Here is a 20455-nt window from a genome sequence, read left to right on the forward strand (position 1 = left end):
TGCGGCTTTTATTTTGGCATTAATACATGTCACATATCAGTTTGCAAACAATGTATATATATATAATTGAGTTAATAAAGCCGCATACAAACATAGTCTCTTTTTTGTTTTCTTGCCCCAAAATGCAGGTGTTTCAGCCTAGCTCAGTGTTTTCTGTGGTGGTGGGGCAAGCCAGCAGAAAATGCGGAGCATTGCACCGTGATTGGCTCAGTGTTCTGTCACTCATGGGGAAACTACGTCATTGTGAAGTGTAAGGGGAGACCTCGAAAATTCTAACCCTTTGGCTGCTGTCATATGTTATGTAGTAAGCTGTTAGTAGCCCATGTGCCTCATGCTAATAATTTGGTCCCTTTTCCCCTCTTAATTAGCCTATAGCCTGTTTTAGAGAAATGTAATCATTGAATATTGTAAGAGCTTTCATTGTCTGCATATATGCCCCCGTTATTTATCCTACGGTTCTGACTTGGTGTACAGGGAGAATACTGTAAGAACTGCCCATGTTCTGAATTCTGTCGCTGTACATTTCAAAAGTGCTGAACAAATAGTTATATTGACAACATCCGTCCTAGCTCGCTCATTAATGTCTTAATCGGATTGCATCTTATCTGCTCATCGTTCTCTTATGCCATAGTTTGTACATCTCAATTGTCAGTAGAAACCACATTTGTTTAAACATATCAGCTATGTTTTTTAAAAAGGCAGTAAATGAGGCTGAATCGCTGCCAGACAAGGTTCCTCTGATAGCCAGGTGTAGCAGTGGTAAGGTGTTGGGACTCTGCTGTTGGGACAGCTTTATGTAGGCCATAAGTTTGTGGGCACCGTTTGTCACCGTTATAGTGCAATTAATGTATTGTTTCGTGTTGTATAGTGGCATTGCTGGCGTGCATCATTATTTTTGTTTCCCCCACCAAGATCTGCATGCTAAAATCACCACTGGGTCATGCTCAGGTAAAACAATTTGGCTAATTCTGATAGACTTTGTTTTTTAATGGAAAGATATAATTTAATTGTATTATTATATGTAGTAGAAAGTGATGGGTTAGAAGAAGCCTACATAACCAACCCATAAAGTAAAATTTAACATCCATATATGGCCAGATATGTAAAACTTTAATATTGATTTATCCTGCAATAGATGTCTTTCAATTGGTAACATACATTTTGGTCTTCTTCTAATGCCTCTTAAGGGGAAAGTAATCTAAAAGTAACCGAATATAATCAGATTATGTTACTGAGTTTGGCTAATCCAAAAGTTACATTACTGATTACTACAATTTAGGACAGTTAACTAGTAACTTTTTAACGGATTACATTTCGAAAGTAACACACCCAACCCTGGTAAACACCTATGCAGTACAGGAACCCGTGAAAACACTTTCCAATATGATCCCCACCTTTCATTTGTCCCTACATTGACTCTCTTTATTTATTTATTTATTTTATCCACGGTGCATATACAGTATACAGTTTGAGGTGCAGGTGCGTTAGTCTCCAAATGCCACCTGTCCCTCCACATCCGGTACATTTTGGTCATCCATATATTAACTGATTTGGTCAACGCTGTAACTCAAACTCAGGTCCTGATTAGTCCAAAAGGTACAAGGAGCACGGCGGAGTGCGGATAGGCGTGGTGAAGCTATCCAAACAGTCCTTGGTCAATAGAACTGAGTGCTCGAGGGCTGGCGCTGTGGATGAGGTGGGCGTTCTGCAGCAGGAGGGGTCTCTTCCTCTTGGGCAGCGGAGCGAGTTATTTTGGCAAGCACTTTGAGATGTGTAGCGAGACAGAGCGATACCTGCTTACAATCATTGGAGATAAGTTTGGAAAACAAGTGCTGAAGTTTTGAATGAGACGACTCTGGGGTTGTCCAAGTGATACATTTGGTTGGACAAAGGAAAGCGTAACGAGTTTCCCAAACTTTGGAGAGAGGAGCGTAAGTGGACGTTTATCCGAAACCTGTTTTCTACCCCGAGGTTCAGACCCCGAGAGCGGCTGCATGAAGAGTGGATTCTGTTTTAATTGGATTAAAATATGGACTTTAAATGAAACGCACGGGACGTGTTAGGCACCATAGCGGAGAGAAACATAGAAAAATAATCTCAAACAGTTTTGCTTCTAAGTGCTTTTATTGTTCAGAGAGACGCGGTGAGAGGGGTTCCTCTTTTCAAGGCACGGGCGACTTCACCTGTCATGCGGAATACAAACTAGAGGAATATAACATTGTTTCTTGTTTACGCCTGTGGTTACAGTTACTACATTTATTGGCGCGTGGCCGAAATGCAAGGAAAGGGTAAATTAATTGTCAACTCAAGTAATTGCAAAGCTTGGTGAATGATTTACAATTGAATGCAACCTATTTAGAGCCTCGGTCGGCTTGGTGTTCATAGTCCATCTTCCCGAAATCCTCACAAGATTTATTGGATAAAACAGTGGCAATTTATTTCGTGGTTTTTCGGATCTTGGCTGCTGTGTTTATAATCACCATGGTTCATTCGAAAGGTGCTCATGCTGTTGGAAGAGAATGCGCGTCCTGCAGTCTGGAATGAAATTTGTCTGTGATTTATAGAACAGAGGACTGTGGACATGCTGCTGGAGCAATTACGCTCTCCTGGGATTTCATATGTCGGAGATGCAGTCATAAATGAAAGGAAAGCCTGAGCTTAGAAAATACTGAAGTCCACAACGCAATTCCTGTCATTTTTCTACCTATATTTTTTTCACGGAAATATCCCACTTCCCCATGGCGACCACAGTCAAACCCCGGCTGTGTGGTGTCGTCCGCTGGCTGCTCGCGCTGCTCCTCTCCCAGCTGCCCCTGCTCGCGCACGCTGCCTCCAAGGACATAGTGTGCGAGCCCATCACGGTTCCCATGTGTAAGGGCATTGGGTACAACCTCACCTACATGCCCAACCAGTTCAACCACGACACCCAGGAGGAGGTGGGGCTGGAGGTCCATCAGTTCTGGCCCTTAGTCCGCATCCGCTGCTCCCCAGACCTGCTCTTCTTCCTGTGTTCCATGTACACCCCTATCTGTCTGCAGGACTACAAGAAGCCCCTGCCCCCCTGCCGCTCTGTGTGTGAGCGGGCCAAGCGAGGCTGCTCCCCCCTCATGATCCAGTATGGTTTTGAGTGGCCAGAGAGGATGAGCTGTGAGCAGCTGCCTCAGCTGGGAGACGAGACTCTGTGTATGGACCAGAACAGTAGCGAAACCACCACCCTCTCCCCTCCCTTCCCCAAACCCACCCCCAAGGGCACCCGCCGCAGGCAGCCCGTCCCCAAGCCCCCCGCCCCCCAGGAGTGTGACCGGGACTGCCGCTGTCGGGACCCTCTGGTGCCCATCAAGAAAGACGCCCACCCCTTATACAACCGGGTCCACACTGGCCCTGTGGATAACTGTGCCCAGCCCTGCCACCACCCTTACTTCTCCCAGGACGAACGCACCTTCACCACCTTCTGGATCGGCCTGTGGTCCATCCTGTGCTTCGTCTCCACCCTGACCACTGTGGCCACCTTCCTCATCGACATGGAGCGCTTCCAGTACCCTGAGAGACCCATCATCTTCTTGGCTGCCTGCTATCTCTTTGTCTCCCTGGGCTACATTATACGACTAGTGGCGGGTCACGAGAGGGTGGCGTGCGCTGGGAGCGGAGACCAGCAGCACATCCTGTATGACACCACCGGCCCCGCCCTGTGTACCCTGGTCTTCCTGCTCATCTACTTCTTCAGCATGGCCAGCTCCATCTGGTGGGTGGTGCTCTCCCTCACCTGGTTCCTGGCTGCAGGCATGAAGTGGGGCAATGAGGCAATCGCTGGCTACTCCCAGTACTTCCACTTGGCTGCCTGGCTGATTCCCAGTGTCAAGTCCATCGCGGTCCTCGCTCTGAGCTCTGTGGACGGAGACCCGGTAGTGGGGATCTGCTACGTGGGGAACCAGAGTCTGGAGAGCCTGCGGGGGTTTGTGTTAGCTCCCCTGGTGGTCTACCTCTTCACCGGCTCCCTGTTCCTCCTAGCGGGCTTTGTGTCTCTGTTCCGCATTCGCAGCATCATCAAACAGGGAGGGACCAAGACGGATAAACTGGAGAAGCTAATGATCCGGATTGGGTTGTTTACAGTGCTTTACACCGTTCCTGCTACTATAGTAGTAGCCTGCCTGGTGTACGAACAGCACTACAGGCCTGGCTGGGACCGGGCTCTATCCTGCTCCTGTCAGGCTGAGAGACAGAGGCTGGGCCTGGGGCCTGACTACGCCGTCTTCATGTTGAAGTACTTCATGTGTCTGGTGGTGGGCATCACATCAGGGGTGTGGATCTGGTCTGGGAAGACCCTGGAGTCCTGGAGGAGGTTCACTGCTCGCTGCTGCCCCTGTTGGGTCTCCAAGCCCACCGTGCCTCCCTCCATGTACATCGAGGCCAGCACGGTCCTCATGGGACACCCCGGGGCAGCTCTGCCACCAGGGTCCTACCACAAACCTGCCCCGCCCTCACACGTGTGAATGGGACCCTAGAGGGTAGAGGAGCCCCTAATGCCATGTGTTCAGTGATAGCCCCGTCATATGTGAGAACGGGACTCACCTTGACGTTGGACAAGATGGTGAATGTGATAAAGCAGTTCTCTGGAAGCAAAAGGGTCAGAGGACAACCAGGAGATAACCAAGTCATTCCACAGGTTGTAAATACAACATCAACAAACCTGCCTCACTGACTCTTTTCATGGAACATAGAACAGCAACACATGTGTTTTTAACAGAAAAGAGGGATATTGTAGAAATCACAATGTGAATTTCTTTGAATGAAATGGGATGTTGGTATCATATGAGCTCTTTGGTACAACTGGTACTCATTGCTGCTTTGGCAAAGTACCACTACTTCAACAGACCCACAGGGGTATTCAACTTGAATACGTGAAGGCTTGAAGCCTGCTGGTTTTCTGTTCTATCTGATAATTAATTGCACCCACCTGGTGTCCCAGGTCTAAATCAGTTCCTGATTAGAGGGGAACATTGAAAAAAATGCAGTGACACTGGCTTCGCGGACCAGAGATGAGTTTGAGGGCACTAGAACATTCTCTGGGGGGAAAAAGGGAGTTGTGTTTTCGTCAGACTGTGGATGGACGTATAACCTGCACATCTGTACTCCTGTCCATCTGGACCATTAGATGACTCACTATTTATTACTGTATATATGATGCTCTATAAAAGACTATGGATTTTGCTTACCCAGAATGCCCCCATTATCCAGGATATTATTCAGTGTGGGCACTGGGTCCTTAATGGGTGAGCACAAAATTAAGAAAATATTTAATGTGTTTTGTTGCAATCCCAGTGATTTGAATCACTATTCAGTATGAATCTAGTGGATGTGTTTGTATGCTGCTCGAGTTCAATTAATCCAGTATGTACCAATACACACAATCTTGCCTTATTCTGCCCGGTAAAATCCAGCTTGGTTGACTGACTGGTCTGTGAACACCCTAGCCGGTCTTTATAGTAGTGGGATGAAGATCTCTAGCCCAACTGCTGACCAGATTCTGGACTGGACCTTTGGTGAGGTCATCTGAAAATGGATGTGTAGCCCACTATTATATCAGTAAACAAGGGCCTCTTTTTCTCAACCAGTATTTTCTGTTAGAAATCATTGTCAAAAGTAGCCTCTATAAAACACTAATAGCAGTTGTAGGGAGTTTAATGCTTTGGAATAGTTTTGATATGGACCATGTTGTTAAGCGGTTTGGAGGGACTACTGTTTGTCAGATCAGTCTCACAGGCCAGAAGGGATGGCCAAAGTGCACCTGGCCTCCCTCCGAGTACTTACTATACCTGTCTGTGCATTACACCCCCTAGTGGTACACACTGGAACTGTTCACACCAACCCAATGGTAAATGTACAGGTTTCGATCACCTGTAAACTACACTGAACCCTCGGACACGTCACCTACGGCTCTGTATACATTTTCAATGACCGCGTCAGTACTCACATTGAGTCAGACGTTTACAAAATGGTCAAAATATTTCTGTTCAATGGTATCCAGCAGGCATAGGCCTACACATCAAACTGTCTTCTCACAAGGGATATACTGGCTGTAGGAACTGGTGGACAGCTAGACTAGAACATGGTTAACTTTGGATGAACTAAAACCTTGTCCAGTTGCTGTTTTCTGCCTTTCTACTTTGTTGTGCTTCAGAGTTTTTCTAACTAGACTAGTGTGTAAATGTTCCAGTGTCTAATTTATTAGCCTGTTTCCTGACGTTCAGTGTGAGAGTGTTCTACCCCATCATTTGTAAGTCTGCTTTGGCGTCCTTCAGTAGTCTGGACTGCAGCTTTGTGTGTACTACATTCAATGTGGCAAATTCATTGCTGACATTTTACAAGAAAGATATTTTCTAGATATTTCTGAAGATGCAGCTCTCCCCTACTTTCATTTAGCTCTCACTGCTAGAGAATTAAACTGTGGACCAATCTTTCTGAGTATGCGTCATTTGATGTCTAAAGTAATATGTTTACAATGCACTCCCACACTTGTATGTTCTCATCTCCCCTCCAATGAAAGCCACAATGATTTGTTACATGATTAGTGTTTATTTAAAATACTCCATCTCCAAATTATTTTCAATTTAAAAACAAGTACATTTCACAGCTAGTAGCCTACATAGTAAGCAACAACAAAAAAAAAACTATTTTTTCCCTCCCCCCTTCTTTCTATGTAGTGAAGAAGTTATTTTGCGCTTAGGGTCTGGGATGGGACAGGCGGGGCCTATGGTGCTGCCACGACCAGTCTCAGAGGGGCTGGGTTTGAGGCAGGTATCCTGGGGTGTTTGTTGGGCTGTAGAGGTCAGATATTGTTGAGTTAATTTTGCATGGCTCAGTGCTCCAGGCGGGTGGACTTTTCACTTTAGGACCAATGGAAGTCTAAAATGAGCAAACTTCACCCACCCGGGGCACAGGGCCATGCGAAATTAACTCCACCATTGTGTCTGTCCAGTGAGAGCACAATGTTGGAGTGTGGCTGGCCTATGAGAGAGCAGTGTTGGGAGTGACAGATTTGTCGCTGACTAATGAGAGCACAACGCTGAAGTGTGGCTGGCCTATGAGAGCACAGCGTTGGAGCGGCGGATGCCCACCAGATTGTCAGCGCTGAAGGACCTCCTCATGGCCGCTCGGCTCAGGTCCTTGTACTTGTCTTCACACAGTCTGGAGATGGCCTGGACAACACAATACACAGGCTCATTGGCTTCATACCTAATGTACTGGTTAACAACACTTCCCTTTTGACCATGTCTCGCGCTCCGTCTCAGCTGCCATCTTTTCTGCTACTAGACACATTCTCCCACTTCTACTGATACCTGTAAGCTCCTTCACTACCTTACCTCCAGTTTCTGTGCCCTCTCGTTGCTGAGTGGCTCGAGGGGAAAGAGGAGGTTGTTGTCCTCGGCCAGAGAGCGCAGGTCGAAGTAGTACTTAGCGTAAACACTGGCCGGGACGTTGATGTTGAACTGCAGCAGCTCCAGGAAGTGACGCTCCATCTCGTTCCTGACGGAAGGAGAGCGGATTAAACAGGGTTAATAGAGAGACTCCTAATTTAAAAAAAGTTGCTCTCAGGCACAGATCTAGGATCAACCCTGACAATGAGTGGGGGAGAAATGCCAAATAGACCTTAGATCAACGATAGGGGTAACGTCAACCACGGGCCAGCCCTCATAGGGCGAGAGTCTAACCAATAGCAAAAACTTCACTTGTCTTTCCCTTACAGCAGCAAGGAGAAGGTTGCATGTCTGCAGGAGTGCTATTCAACTCATCTTATTAAAATGTTTATTATAAAAAATTAAATCTATTTTTTTTAAAGTAATTACCCAAAAGGACAAACAGGAATTAGATACAAAAAAATAAATACAACTCAACAAACTAGAGCAAGTGAGGGCTGGCCTATTCATTCTAACTACAATGAAGACCCATACGGCTCGCTTCATGTCTCTCCTTATCACCACGGAGACAGCATCCAGGATGCTTTGTGGGAGAGGAGACATGAGGGCCAGGGTGGCTGGAGGTTGTGTGTTGGAAGGCTGGTCTCCCAGGGCAACTAATGGAGTGTGTGAGGGCTACTCCCATTATGTAGGAGAGATGAGAGCCACTCCAGACTCCCCAGCTCACAAAGACATGACAGTAGACTGCAAATGGAAAGAAGAGCGGGAGGGACATGGGCTCACACACACAGGGTGGCAGGTAGCCCAGAGCATTGGGCCAGTAACCAGTTAGAATTCCAGAGCTGACTAGATATAGATATTTTTTTTTTTATGTCGATCTGCCCTTGAGCAAGGCACTTAACCCCAATTTCTCCTAGGTTGCCGTTGATAATGGGTGACCCTGGACGTGACCCCACTGAGGGTGTCTGAGGAGGAGTTGGGATATGCAAAAAAACATTTATATTTCATTACACTGTCATGTGTGAAACAGGACAAATATAAGCACCCCTTATTTGACACATGTACACACTCAAACAACTAACTTAACAGTCAACCGCAGCCCACTCCAAAAGCAACTAGAATTTAAGCCAGTAGTTTAGTAAGGAGCAGCCTACTGATGGCTTGGAGCAGCCTACTGATGGCTTGGAGCAGCCTACTGATGGCTTGGAGCAGCCTACTGATGGCCTCCTGTATACAACCAGTACTCTGCCTCCCTCAATGTCCCTCTCTGGGCCTAGTCTTCACTTCTTTGGTGCCCAAAGCAGGGTCCTCATCTCACACAGCCCTGATGAGAGCTAGAGGACAGCTGTACCAGTCTATAGACTACAGCCCAATGAATGATTATCAGACCAGGGGGGGAAGGCTCCAGTCTACATCTGTTCACCTGAAACATGACCATGATGAATCACTACCCAATCAGCCTCCGCCTTCAAATCACTACCCAATCAGCCTCCGCCCTCAAAGTGAAAATAACATATCTAAAGCTGAACATTAATGTACGGTTTAGGTTGGCACAATAGTGAGAAAGGTGTATTTTGAGTGTGTGTGTGTCCTGTCCACTCACATGTCCTCCACAGTGATGTCTTTGAGGATCTGGCAGTAGTCTACGTTCCACACGGCCTGGTCGTCCCACACCTTAGACGCCAGCAGGATGGCTCCCAGTACGATACGCTTCCAGTTGCACGGACAGATGTCTATCTCAGCGTAGGTCAGCAGACGCTCCAGATACACCTGGTGAAGGTTAGAGGTCTTAAACTGATCGTGTGCTGATAAACCGGAGGTGGTTATTTCCATTCAGAAATGTGCTCAACATAGAAAACCAGTAGGGAAAAGGGCATGTTATTGATATATAGACACACAAGTGAGAAATAGTACTTTGTTATGATTGGAGTACAGGAAATAAGAAATGCTTGATATATTAGGACCAATCATATTGTATTAATCAAATGCAGGTATACTGTCTGTTTAAATTGAAACTAGGCTCTGTTCACTTGGGCTCTTGAGTAGCGCAGCGGTTTAAGGCACTGCATCTCAGTGCTAGAGGCATCACTACAAACCCTGGTTCGATTCCAGGCCGTATCACAATTGGCTGTGATTGGGAGTCCCATAGGGCGGCACACAATTGGCCCAGCGTCGTCCGGGTTTGGCCGGGGTAGGCTGTCATTGTAAATAAGAATTTGTTCTTAACTGACTTGCCCAGTTAAATAAAAAAAAACATTTTTTAAATGTACTTGCTGTGCTTCGTCAATGGTTTCTGTTACTCTGCTGCCCCCCGGTGGTGCATTAGTGCAGATGTATTCTAGCGTATCATGTAGGTTAATACAACCCCACAATACCTAGTGAATAATACAGTACATTATAATTTAGCAGACGCTTTCATCCAAAGTGATTTAGAAACGCGTGCGTACATTTTACGTATGGGTGGTCCCAGGAATCAAACCCATTACCCTGGCATTACAAGCGTCATGTTCTACCAACTGAGCTACAATACATGTACAGTTGAAGTCGGAAGTTTACATGCACTTAGGTTGGAGTCGTTAAAACGATTTTTTTCAACCACTCCATAAATTTCTTGTTAAACTATAGTTTTGGCAAATCTACTTTGTGCATGACACAAGCAATTTTCCCAACAATTGTTCACAGACAGATTCTTCCACTTATAATTCACTGTATCACAATTCCAGTGGGGTCAGAAGTTTACATTCTCTAAGTTGACTGTGCCTTTAAACAGCTTGGAAAATTCCAGAAAATGATGTCATGGCTTTAGAAGCTTCTGATAGGCTAATTGACATAATTTTAGTCAATTGGAGGTGTACCTGTGGATGTATTTCAAGGCCTACCTTCAAACTCCATGCCTCTTTGATTGACATCATTAGAAAATCAAAAGAAATCAGCCAAGGCCACAGAAAAAAATTGTAAACCTCCAAATGTCTGGTTCATCCTTGGGAGCAATTTCCAAATGCCTGAACGTACCACGTTCATCTGTACAAACAATAGTACGCAAGTATAAACACCATGGGACCACGCAGCCGTCATACCGCTCAGGAAGGTTACGCATTCTGTCTCCTAGAGATGAACGTACTTTGGTGCGAAAAGTGCAAATCAATCCCAGAACAACAGCAAAGGACCTTGTGAAGATGCTGGAGGAAACAGGTACAAAAGTATCTATATCCACAGTAAAACGAGTCTTTTATCGACATAACCTGAAAGGCCGCTCAGCAAGGAAGAAGCCACTGCTCCAAAACCGCCATAAAAAAGCCAGACTATGGTTTGCAACTGCACATGGGGACAAAGATCGTACTTTTTGGAGAAATCTCCCCTGGTCTGATAAAACAAAAATATAACTGTTTGGCCATAATGACCATCGTTATGTTTGGAGGAAAAAGGAGGAGGCTTGCAAGCCGAAGAACACCATCCCAACAGTGAAACATGGGGGTGGCAGCATCATGTTGTGGGGGTGCTTTGCTGCAGGAGGGACTGGTGCACTTCACAAAATAGATGGCATCATGAGGCAGGAAAATGATGGCAATATATTGAAGCAACATCTCAAGACATCAGTCAGGAAGTTAAAGCTTGTTCGCAAATGGGTCTTCCAAATGGACAGTGACCCCAAGCATACTTCCAAAGTTGTGGCAAAATGGCTTAAGGACAACAAAGTCAAGGTATTGGAGTGGCCATCACAAAGCCCTGACCTCAATCCTATAGAACATTTATGGGCAAAACTGAAAAAGCGTGTGTGAGCAAGGAGGCCTACAAACCTGACTCAGTTACACCAGCTCTGTCAGGAGGAATGGGCCAAAATTCACCCAATTTATTGTGGGAAGCTTGTGGAAAGCTACCTGAAACATTTGACCCAAGTTAAACAATTTAAAGACAAAGCTACCAAATACTAATTGAGTGTATGTAAACTTCTGACCCACTGGGAATGCAATGAAAGAAATAAAAGGTAAAATAAATCATTCTCTCTACTATTATTCTGACATTTCACATTCTTAAAATAAAGTGTTGATCCTAACTGACCTAAGACAGGGCAATTTTACTAGGATTAAATGTCAGGAATTGTGAAAAACTGAGTTGAAATGTATTTGGCTAAGGTGTATGTAAACTTCCGACTTCAACTATATGTGTTTTGATGGTTGCTGACTGGACTCCTCACCAAGGTGACGATGGCACACTCTGCAGTGAGCTGTGCAGCGCTGAACAGAGTTCTGACAAAGCGGTAGATGAGTTTGTGCTCAGGGTCCATGACAGAGTAGTTGTCAGGGACCTGCTCTCTCTGCAGGGAGAAGACAGTGTTAGACAACACATACCAGCCCAGAGACAACACAAAACACACATTCATGTCTTGAATAGCACATAAGACTACCCTCAACAAGTTAACATGTAAGTAATTTCTCAATTTCCTAATGGTTTTATGTCGACTTTCCTACCAGAGCTGGACTAACTTCTTCATTCCCCCTGCAGTGGTGTGTGCTATGCTGAAGTTGTAGCTAAGAGCAGTGGTATGTGCTATGCTGGGCTATGGGGCATATCAAGTTGCAGTGTAAGGTCTAGAAGGGAGTGAAGAGGCTGGCTGATGCCAGATATTGATGTAGACAAGGGTTGAGAAACCAATACTGTCACATCTTCTGCAGACCTCTGTTTTGATGTAAACCTGTATTAGCAGGTCTTTGGAATACATAACAGCTATTCACTTCCTGTAAACACATAACAGCTATTCACTTCCTGTAAACCCTGAGTGGATTATGGTCAAATTGAACCGACCACTCACCGATAAGGGGTGCATCTTCTCATCAAAAATGTCCAGTGACCTGTCTGAGTCCCTGAGAGACAGAGGAACAGAGAGAACGCCTCCACTATGAGTCAAATACTATCCAATACAGCCATTCTGCCAGGCCTCGAAGGCACCTTCTGATCCCCCATTAAAAAGTAATACCTGTGCATACTCAAACTGAACAAGTCAAAACACTGCCACTCACCTGTTTTTAATGTGGTAGTATATTGCTAATGTAACACTGGAAAACAAGACAGACAGAAATCATTAGGCCAGAGTTCAACTAGAAAAGGTTTCCTGTGTGTGCATATATGAAGGTAGTGGGTACCCACCATTTAATTGTGCTTTTCAAGTTAGGCTGGCTGACCGTGCTGTCATCTATAAAGATGGTGGAACAGGAGCTGTACTTCTTAGAAAGAGGGCCAGGAGAGGTCTGCAAAATGAAATATATGACATGGAAGTCAGACGCTGCTAATGTGGGCCCTGTTGAACCCAATCCTTCTGAGGTAATTGATGCTAACGTTAGCCTGTGGTGGCCTTAGCCAAATAATGACATCACCAATAAGTCACTCCCGGGTCAGGAACTATTTCCAAGGTAAAAGGTTTGGTTTGAAATGTGGCTAAACTGGGCAGTTGTTCTATAATAGAGAGAGAATGAGATGAGGTGGAGTTGAGGGTGGACACTCGCTAAACATTCATACCAGGTCTCCTCTTTATCTGTGTCTATCTTCTAGCTGACAGGACACCACAGCGGTTACAGCCTGTTCTATTGTGGTCAACTCAAGCACAGGCTACATGAACACACACAGAGTAGCAGGCAAGGGGAACACAGCCTGCCTTTTATTTGACCAGGTCAAAAGGTCTTGGCACTTAGCTAGTTTCCACAGTGGGGCTATATTATTAGAGGTTGGTGTAAAAGCAGGCAGTCATAACCCCAGCCAACCCTCTGCTTAACTACTTACACTGGTGGGAATTGACCTATATGGAAAGGGCTAAATTGAAATGTTTCTTACAGAAGAATTATGGAAAGCATATGGGCTCCCGAGTGGCGCAGCTGTCTAAGGGACTGCATCTCAGTGCAAGAGGCGTCACTACAGTCCTTGGTTCGAATCCAGGCTGTATGACATCCAACAGTGATTGGGAGTCCCATAGGGCGGTGCACAATTGGCCCAGCGTTGTCCGGGTTTGGCCGGCATTGTAAATAAGAATTTGTTCTTAACTTGCCTTGTTAAATAAAGGTTAAATAAAAAAATAATAACCATGGCAGCAATTAAAAGGGAACAGTTTGGGGATTATGGGAAATTATTAGAGGAAAGGTGAGGACAACATTTCACCTGACAAGACTGAATCCAAAACATTACACCGTTGATTTGGTGTGCATTTTACATTTACTGTACTTGTCGCCACATTTGTTGATAACGAAATCTAAAAATACTCTGGATACAATCAGCAACATAAGAGAAATTATTGCACATTTTCTTCACAATACAACAAACATTGTCTCTTTCTGTTCAGGACAACCCAGGGTATAACGCCATGGCATCTTGTAACTATACATCAAACATAGTGATCTTGAACATTCACACTGTATATCACATGGGTTTTATGATATGGAAATGTGAGGTGCACATTTGGACTCAAAGCGGTATTGATTATAATCTTCAACGTCTCATCTTTCAAAATACATCGAGTCCTCGTAATTTACAGCATTTCCATCACTCAAACAGCCAAAAATGTGCAAAAGTTGCCCAATTAGAGGGAAGGATTGGGGGCAACTTCCTGTCGTGTGATATTCTATTTCAGAACGGCTGTCAGAGAGCAGTGAAGCGGAGACTGAGCTCTGACGTCATGTATAGCATGTTACTGTACAGCCACTGAGGGACACTAAATTGGAACAATCTGTCCTTTTCAACCAGTATAAGGTCTACATCCTATAAGAGCTGACCGATGAGGTGTGATGGTCAGAGAGTGGCATTTGCATATGCATGAGCTTGGTGGTGTCCTCTAGAGCAGAGGTCCTTAAACCTTTTTCAGCTCCAAACCCAAATGACAAATTGACCATCCTCCCGTGACCCAAATTGTCCTCCAGTGACCCAAGTTACGAGGAACGTATGAGATTACAGATGTATCCTCACAACCCAACTCTCACATGCACGCCCACACAGTAGTCACACACAATTAATTAATGTTGGTTAACACAAAATTAAAACTTCGTATTGAAATACTTACATGACTAACATGGTTTATGTGATTGCTTTTCCTCTTGTCTCGCGCTGGAAGGAAAAAGAAAATAGGCCATTACAGACCCAGACAAAACAGTCATGTTGAAAATAATGAGGAACGGTACTGAGTCACATTGTGCTTATGAGAAAGCCATATCAGAGTCACTTACAGTAGCCTAAGTACCATCTCTCTACATAGCTTGCTAGAGCAGAGACAGGGTGAGTTACCACCGTACCAAGTAGCTAAAGTGTGTATGACGAGAGTTTGAGACGTGTGCCGTATTGGCTGACATGGCATCATGATCATTTCTCCTGTGTGATGTGTTGTGACCAGGGTACATTACTTACATTCGCTGTCTGTCTGGGACTTGCAAAGGAAGATGGTGCTGGCTCGGGCATGGTCTGATGGGTTGGACTCCTGGGCCAGTTCTGGAACACAAAGACACCGCTGACCATTAGAAACAAAGTAGGCAACAAGGGTAATGAGACAGACTAAGAAACAGAAGAACCTGACTTGGAAGGTTAGTGATCCAGAAAACCGCCTGTTTAGGGGGTAAACTAACTTAGTTCACCTGAGGTGAGTATGTTGACTTGAAGCCGGTGAGTGGAAAATGAGACCTGACACACAGAACAGTGACCTGTAGCTTACTGAACCTAAGCAATAACGCCTGAGAACCAGGGAATTATCGTGACAACTCCCGACAAGGGCTGTTCTGAGGCCCGAGGCGAAGTTATCGCATGATAAGTCCAGGGTTTGAAGGCAATAGGTTGCCAACATATTTATGAAAATATGAATTAAAAACATTAACGAGTAAATTTGTTTTTACATTCTAAGGTTTGCTACCCAGGCTGGTCTTCTTAGTTATTTTCTCTTGTTGACCCAGTTGTTCGTTCTAATCTTTCTATTCATTCGACGTTGCTATGCTAAACATTCGACGTTGCTATGCTAAACAAGTCATTGACATGTAGCTAGCTGGCAGAGACTCAATGATGTTGAGACAAGAACTTCAATAATGAATGATTTAATAAATATCCAATAGGCCTAAATAGGCAACAACTATTATGGTTGGTGAGTCTGAGCTAACAAAGCTAGTTGGTGATGTTAACAGTGACGTTTCCGTTGATAGCACAGGAGTTGGAAAACTAGCTACTGTCCTGGTGCTGCTTGGTGACAGCCAGTGCTTGCCTCTTTGGTGGCACGGGAGAGATCGCATTTGTAAAATGGTACATTGTTGCCCAGGTCAGAGGCAGACAGCTAGGTTTATAACCCCCAACTGCTGCAAACCAAATAGTAGCATGGAAAAATGTGTAGACTCTCCCCACGAGGGAGATGAAGTTTATGAATTTCCTGCCTGGGCTAAAGACAGTAGAATTATGACATTAACAAGAAATGGTACTTTGTGGGAGTTGTCCCACAACTCCCGCATATCAACCAATCAGCACAACATGTTCTATGTCACTCAACCATTTGAACTATCCCTGTGCTGCAGTACCTGGAAGGACTGCATGCTATTACAGTACCTAGTGATGGGGAAAATGGATACAGTGACAGTGCATTCGGAAACTATTCAGAGCCCTTGACTTTTTCCACATTGTTACATATCGGCAGCTAAGGATGGTGATAATATTGTATCGTGATATCCCTGGCGATTCCCAGCCCTACTTTTACCCAGTTAGATGGATGAATGAGTGAGTAAGTGAATGAAACACGTGTGTACAGCAGCCAGGCTATGTAACAAAACACACTTGGACAGCAGGAGCGTTGCATTCTAATGATGCAGATGAATCTGATGACCTCCTTTGTAACCACACCACATTACAGGCTCAACGGTCAGGTTTAGCTATTAGACATCCCCATCCTACCCTGATGTATTAACAGCTACCTCTGTCTGGGATTGGGTGCTCCTGGTCTGGAGCAGACGTGGCAGGCAGGGCCAGGGGGATGCGAGGCCAGACGGGTTGGCTTGGCAGCGTGTGCCCCCTGCCCACTCAGGCTGTGGGGATGGTGGTATGGGACTGGCAGGGCAGGGGCAACAAGGAGACCTTTGTCTGGGGTCTCTGTGGAAAACACAGTCCTCACTCTACACCCCTCCCACACTGGCCAGCACGCTGAGAAACAGGAAGTGGGAGCAGTCATGCCAACCCATCTGCAGACAGGCTACAGAACCAAACAGTGTGTTCCATACAGAGCATAGAGCAGCGACTAGCAGGTAGACTAGCCAACCTGTAGTCTTTTACAACACAAACCATGGTGCAACACAAAGTTCTTCAGCCTATCAGATCCACTAAGATGAGTCTGTCAGACACCATCATGTGATTACTCCAGCCTAGATAAGATGGAGCCTCAGCTCCCCTTCCCAGCCACACTCTCCTCCCTCCACCAACCTACATCAATCACTCCCTGGCCTTTCCCTGGACTGGAGTCTTCCTGCCGGGGAAATACCTTGCGGCACTAAGGGTGGGCGAGGCCTGGTTGGCATGTTAAGGCGTCAGCATGCTTCAGTTCAGCTGGCGCTTAGCCCAACTCGCTTAGCCCAACTCGCTTAGCCCAACTGAACGAATGTGCTTGCATACTCCCTTGAAAGACCTTTGCTTGAAAAACAAGAAGAAAAAAAATATTTAAAAAAATAAAGAGGCAATAGTAATGTTTGTCCATTGTGAGACGCCGTAGCCAGTATACACTTCCTCAAAAGTCAGAATTAATCTGAAATAACTCAATAAATCTATCATTAATTGACATTTTTGCAGAGGAGCTCTTAGTCGTGCAATTTTACAAACAAACACATCACAAAATGTACCCGACCAATCAAATTTGATTTGAAGAGGGCATGACAACACCTCTTCTCCCATCAGGAGGCTGAAAAAATGTCTCATGGTCCACAGATCCTTAAAAGGTTCTATAACTGCACCATTGAGAGCATCTTGACTGGCTTGGTATGGCAACTAATGATTGCCTAGTCACTTTTACACCTACCTATATGTACATATTACCTCCTACCCCTGCACATTGACTCGGTACTGGTACTCCTTGTATATAGTCTTGTTATTTTACTGTGTTACCATTTCCTTTTTTTATAATTTTGTCTTACTTTTTAACTCTGCATTGCTGGGGAAGGGCTCGTAAGTAAGCATATCACGGTAAAGTCTACACCTGTTGTATTCGGTGCGTGACATACAATTTGATTTGGCTGAGCTAGTTGGGCTGGTACTGTGGAATGCCCTTATCACTGAGATCAATGATGGTGGCAACACCAGTCTGAGCTTCGCTGCTCTCAGTCAATAGGGGTCTGAATGGATGAGTGCATAATGCCTGGTGTTGCAGCAGCAGGAAGTGTGTGTGGTTTTACCCCAGGGGTACAACACCACGCAGGGCCTAAAATCAACAGTAGTAAAAAGATGTAAACAACCAGCAACATCAAACCCTGCTGAGAGGGAGGGGCAGGACACCAGGGGGCTATAGATCAAATACCCCTCCTTCCCAATTGACAGCCTCATCTCACTTTACTTTATTTGCATGTAATACAGTTGGCTACAGGCCTCAGAGGGAGGTGTATGAGAAATAGTGTGTTAAAAAGACTAAATGGATGTTGTATATTTTAGTACTGCATCTCTACTGCTGCAACTACCACAGCCAATGATAATGTAGATTTGGAGGAAACCAACCCAACACAGGACAGACACCTACCGGTTCTGTCTTTCTAGTAGCAGTCACATTCTGTAAATATTTCCAATCCTAGCTATGCTGTAGGGTGTGTGACACCTACCGTCAGGGACCTCTCTGTCGCTGATGTGCTGCAGGTACGGGCCGGTGTCGTCACTCACGTCCGTAATTATTTGGTAGTCTTCGTGGCGGTCCACCGGTTGCCTTGGTAGCTTTGGGCTCCCCTCGGGCGACACGCAGCATGAAACCGTATTCCCCATTCCAAACCAGGGATAACCTCAACACTATTTAAGTAGTGCAAAGTTCCTTCAAATCAAGGATGCCAGATATGTAGCTTTACTGCTACATACAAATACATTACATAAGCCTATGATTCAGCTACAAGTCCTAGGATAAAAAAACACGTCTGTAATTAAAACAAAGATGAGAGAAACACGTAAATGGTCAACCAAATTGCTGACCAGTAATGTCAATAAATTGCACCCCTGGCCATCTGAGTGTGTGCTCCGTCCGCACCATGAATCAGATTGCTGGCTGCACAGCAAAAATAAAAATCGATGTTTGTTCGAGTGGTCTATGCTCTATTATTTACAAGGTTGCTAACTAACGAAACTAATTATTTGTAACACTGAGGTCATCAAGCAGCTGTTTAAATCCGAGCATTACAAGCGGTTGCCCATTCATCCATTCGGCATTCCTTTGCTAGCAAAATCAGCTAGCTAGCAGCAATGGAACATTGTCTGTAAGGGCGATTAACTAGTTAGCTCGTCCCTTTAATAACTTTGCCAATATGCATCAACGCCTCCGGAGCTGCCGTTTAAACAATCATAAAAAATAAAAAAAACTACTCCACTCATATGCTACTAGCTAGTTCTTCCAAGCATGGATCCCCAATAGTTTCCGAACAGGGATTCCCAATTTTCCGAGATGGGACTGGCGTGAGAGATCTTTCTTGGATTCCCAATCCCAGGATCAGACGACAACTTTATCCGAGGCTTGAGGCCTACACTAACGTAGCTACCCGCTTGATAAAGAAAACAAAGCCGGAGAGTTTCAAATCATTTAGTGATTGTAATCTGGTCAAGCCTTGTCGAAGTTAATTTTCGATCTCACAACTTGTGGACTAAAGACCCTACGTTATCCCCTCCTCTCCACCGGCCAGTTCTGCGGTCCGCTACCCGCCACCACCGCCATCAGCTCTGAACACACCGCTGACTGGGTTGCGTTCAGTACGTTTTTACGTTGTGGAACGTTCAATTGAACGGACCTGTGGTTATAGCAAAACAATTCATAAATAAATACAATTGCTTTTAAGTCTTAATTTATGATTAGGTATAAGGTTAGCCGTGAGGTTAAGGTTAGAGTTCAGTTTAAAATCACATTATAAGAAGATAAATTGTCGAAATAGGAGGGGTTTCTGACTTTCTGGGAGTGGTAACTAGTGACGATCGTACTGAACGACCAGTTGACGGGGAGGGTTGGGTTGGGGAACGCTGTCAGCATGGCCACTGCCCTTTTAATTCTCAAATTCGTCACTCATTGCTTCAAGCCACACCCACCAAACGTGAGCAAACGATCCTCAAAGTCTGTTCAAGAACGTACACGAACGTTTTGGGGAAACGATTCGTTAAGTACAAACCGTTCCGTAACGTAGCAAACGTTCAAGCGAACTGAACGCACATCTGGCACGCAGAGTTGACCCACCCACTTACAGAACCCTAAATTACTCAAAACAAAGGGGAATGTTTCGATGGCAATTGGTTGAAACACGTGTCAGTCTAAATTATTTCTGACCAATAACTACATTCAGTACATACATCTTCATCCCTATTGGTCTTTAAAAATCAAGAGTGTCCTTCTCTCATTGCTCTATGTACATGTCAATCATCCACCCATAGAAAGACAACCTCTTGGTTAATCGTACATTTTATTGGCCAAAAACCACGGACAGGACTGTACCTAAATTATACTTACAAAACCCAAAAAAACAGAACAGCCAGAGGAATTCCACAAATAAAAAAGGAAGAGAAAGAAAAATAATAATAATACAAATCCACATTATATCAATTAAAATACAGACACGTAGGAAATAGATGTTTTAGACATTTTGTTCTGTATACGTTTCAATGATTCTAAATAGTTTTCTCAGATTAAAAAATTAAGAAAAGGGCCTTTTTCTTCATAAATTTTGATTTGTGTATGAAACATTTTATCAATAACATAAAGAGATTTATGACATACGCACATTCAATTGTGGAATCAGTGTAGTAAAATAATATGTCAAAGTTAGATATTTCAATGTTCGTATGCAGTTTGTTGCCAAGATATAGTTTTGCATCAGCCC

The 20455-nt window shown here is 44.7% G+C and overlaps 2 protein-coding genes across 2 annotated transcripts; one reads left to right on the forward strand and one right to left on the reverse strand.

Moving 5' to 3' along the window:
* Positions 1-1706: 1706 nt before the first annotated feature.
* Positions 1707-6455, forward strand: LOC120064112 (frizzled-5-like). The gene has a single exon (XM_039014466.1). The coding sequence runs from the start codon at positions 2739-2741 to the stop codon at positions 4488-4490; it is 1752 nt and encodes a 583-aa protein (XP_038870394.1). The 5' UTR covers positions 1707-2738; the 3' UTR covers positions 4491-6455.
* Positions 6456-6556: 101 nt separating this feature from the next.
* Positions 6557-19562, reverse strand: LOC120064114 (cyclin-Y-like protein 1). The gene is made up of 10 exons (XM_039014471.1): positions 18215-19562; positions 14799-14879; positions 14458-14501; positions 12561-12661; positions 12434-12469; positions 12226-12277; positions 11611-11730; positions 9019-9185; positions 7362-7524; positions 6557-7196 (listed from the first exon to the last, which is right to left on the reverse strand). Exons 1-10 carry the CDS (start codon positions 18369-18371, stop codon positions 7080-7082), a joined length of 1038 nt encoding a protein of 345 aa, XP_038870399.1. The 5' UTR covers positions 18372-19562; the 3' UTR covers positions 6557-7079.
* Between the last annotated feature and the right edge of the window lie 893 nt (positions 19563-20455).

Source organism: Salvelinus namaycush, chromosome 19 (assembly GCF_016432855.1).
Source record: "Salvelinus namaycush isolate Seneca chromosome 19, SaNama_1.0, whole genome shotgun sequence".
Classification (NCBI taxonomy): domain Eukaryota; kingdom Metazoa; phylum Chordata; class Actinopteri; order Salmoniformes; family Salmonidae; genus Salvelinus; species Salvelinus namaycush.

Bases quoted from the DNA above. Each gene is read 5' to 3' on its own strand.
- LOC120064112 (XM_039014466.1), top strand. From the start codon at position 2,739: ATGGCGACCACAGTCAAACCCCGGCTGTGTGGTGTCGTCCGCTGGCTG.
- LOC120064114 (XM_039014471.1), bottom strand. From the start codon at position 18,371: ATGGGGAATACGGTTTCATGCTGCGTGTCGCCCGAGGGGAGCCCAAAG. The intron at 14,880-18,214 runs GTAGGTGTCACA...TTTGTGTTCCAG, and splicing joins CGACAGAGAGGTCCCTGACG to AACTGGCCCAGGAGTCCAAC. The intron at 12,662-14,457 runs GTAAGTATTTCA...TTCATTTTGCAG, and splicing joins ACATAAACCATGTTAGTCAT to ACCTCTCCTGGCCCTCTTTC.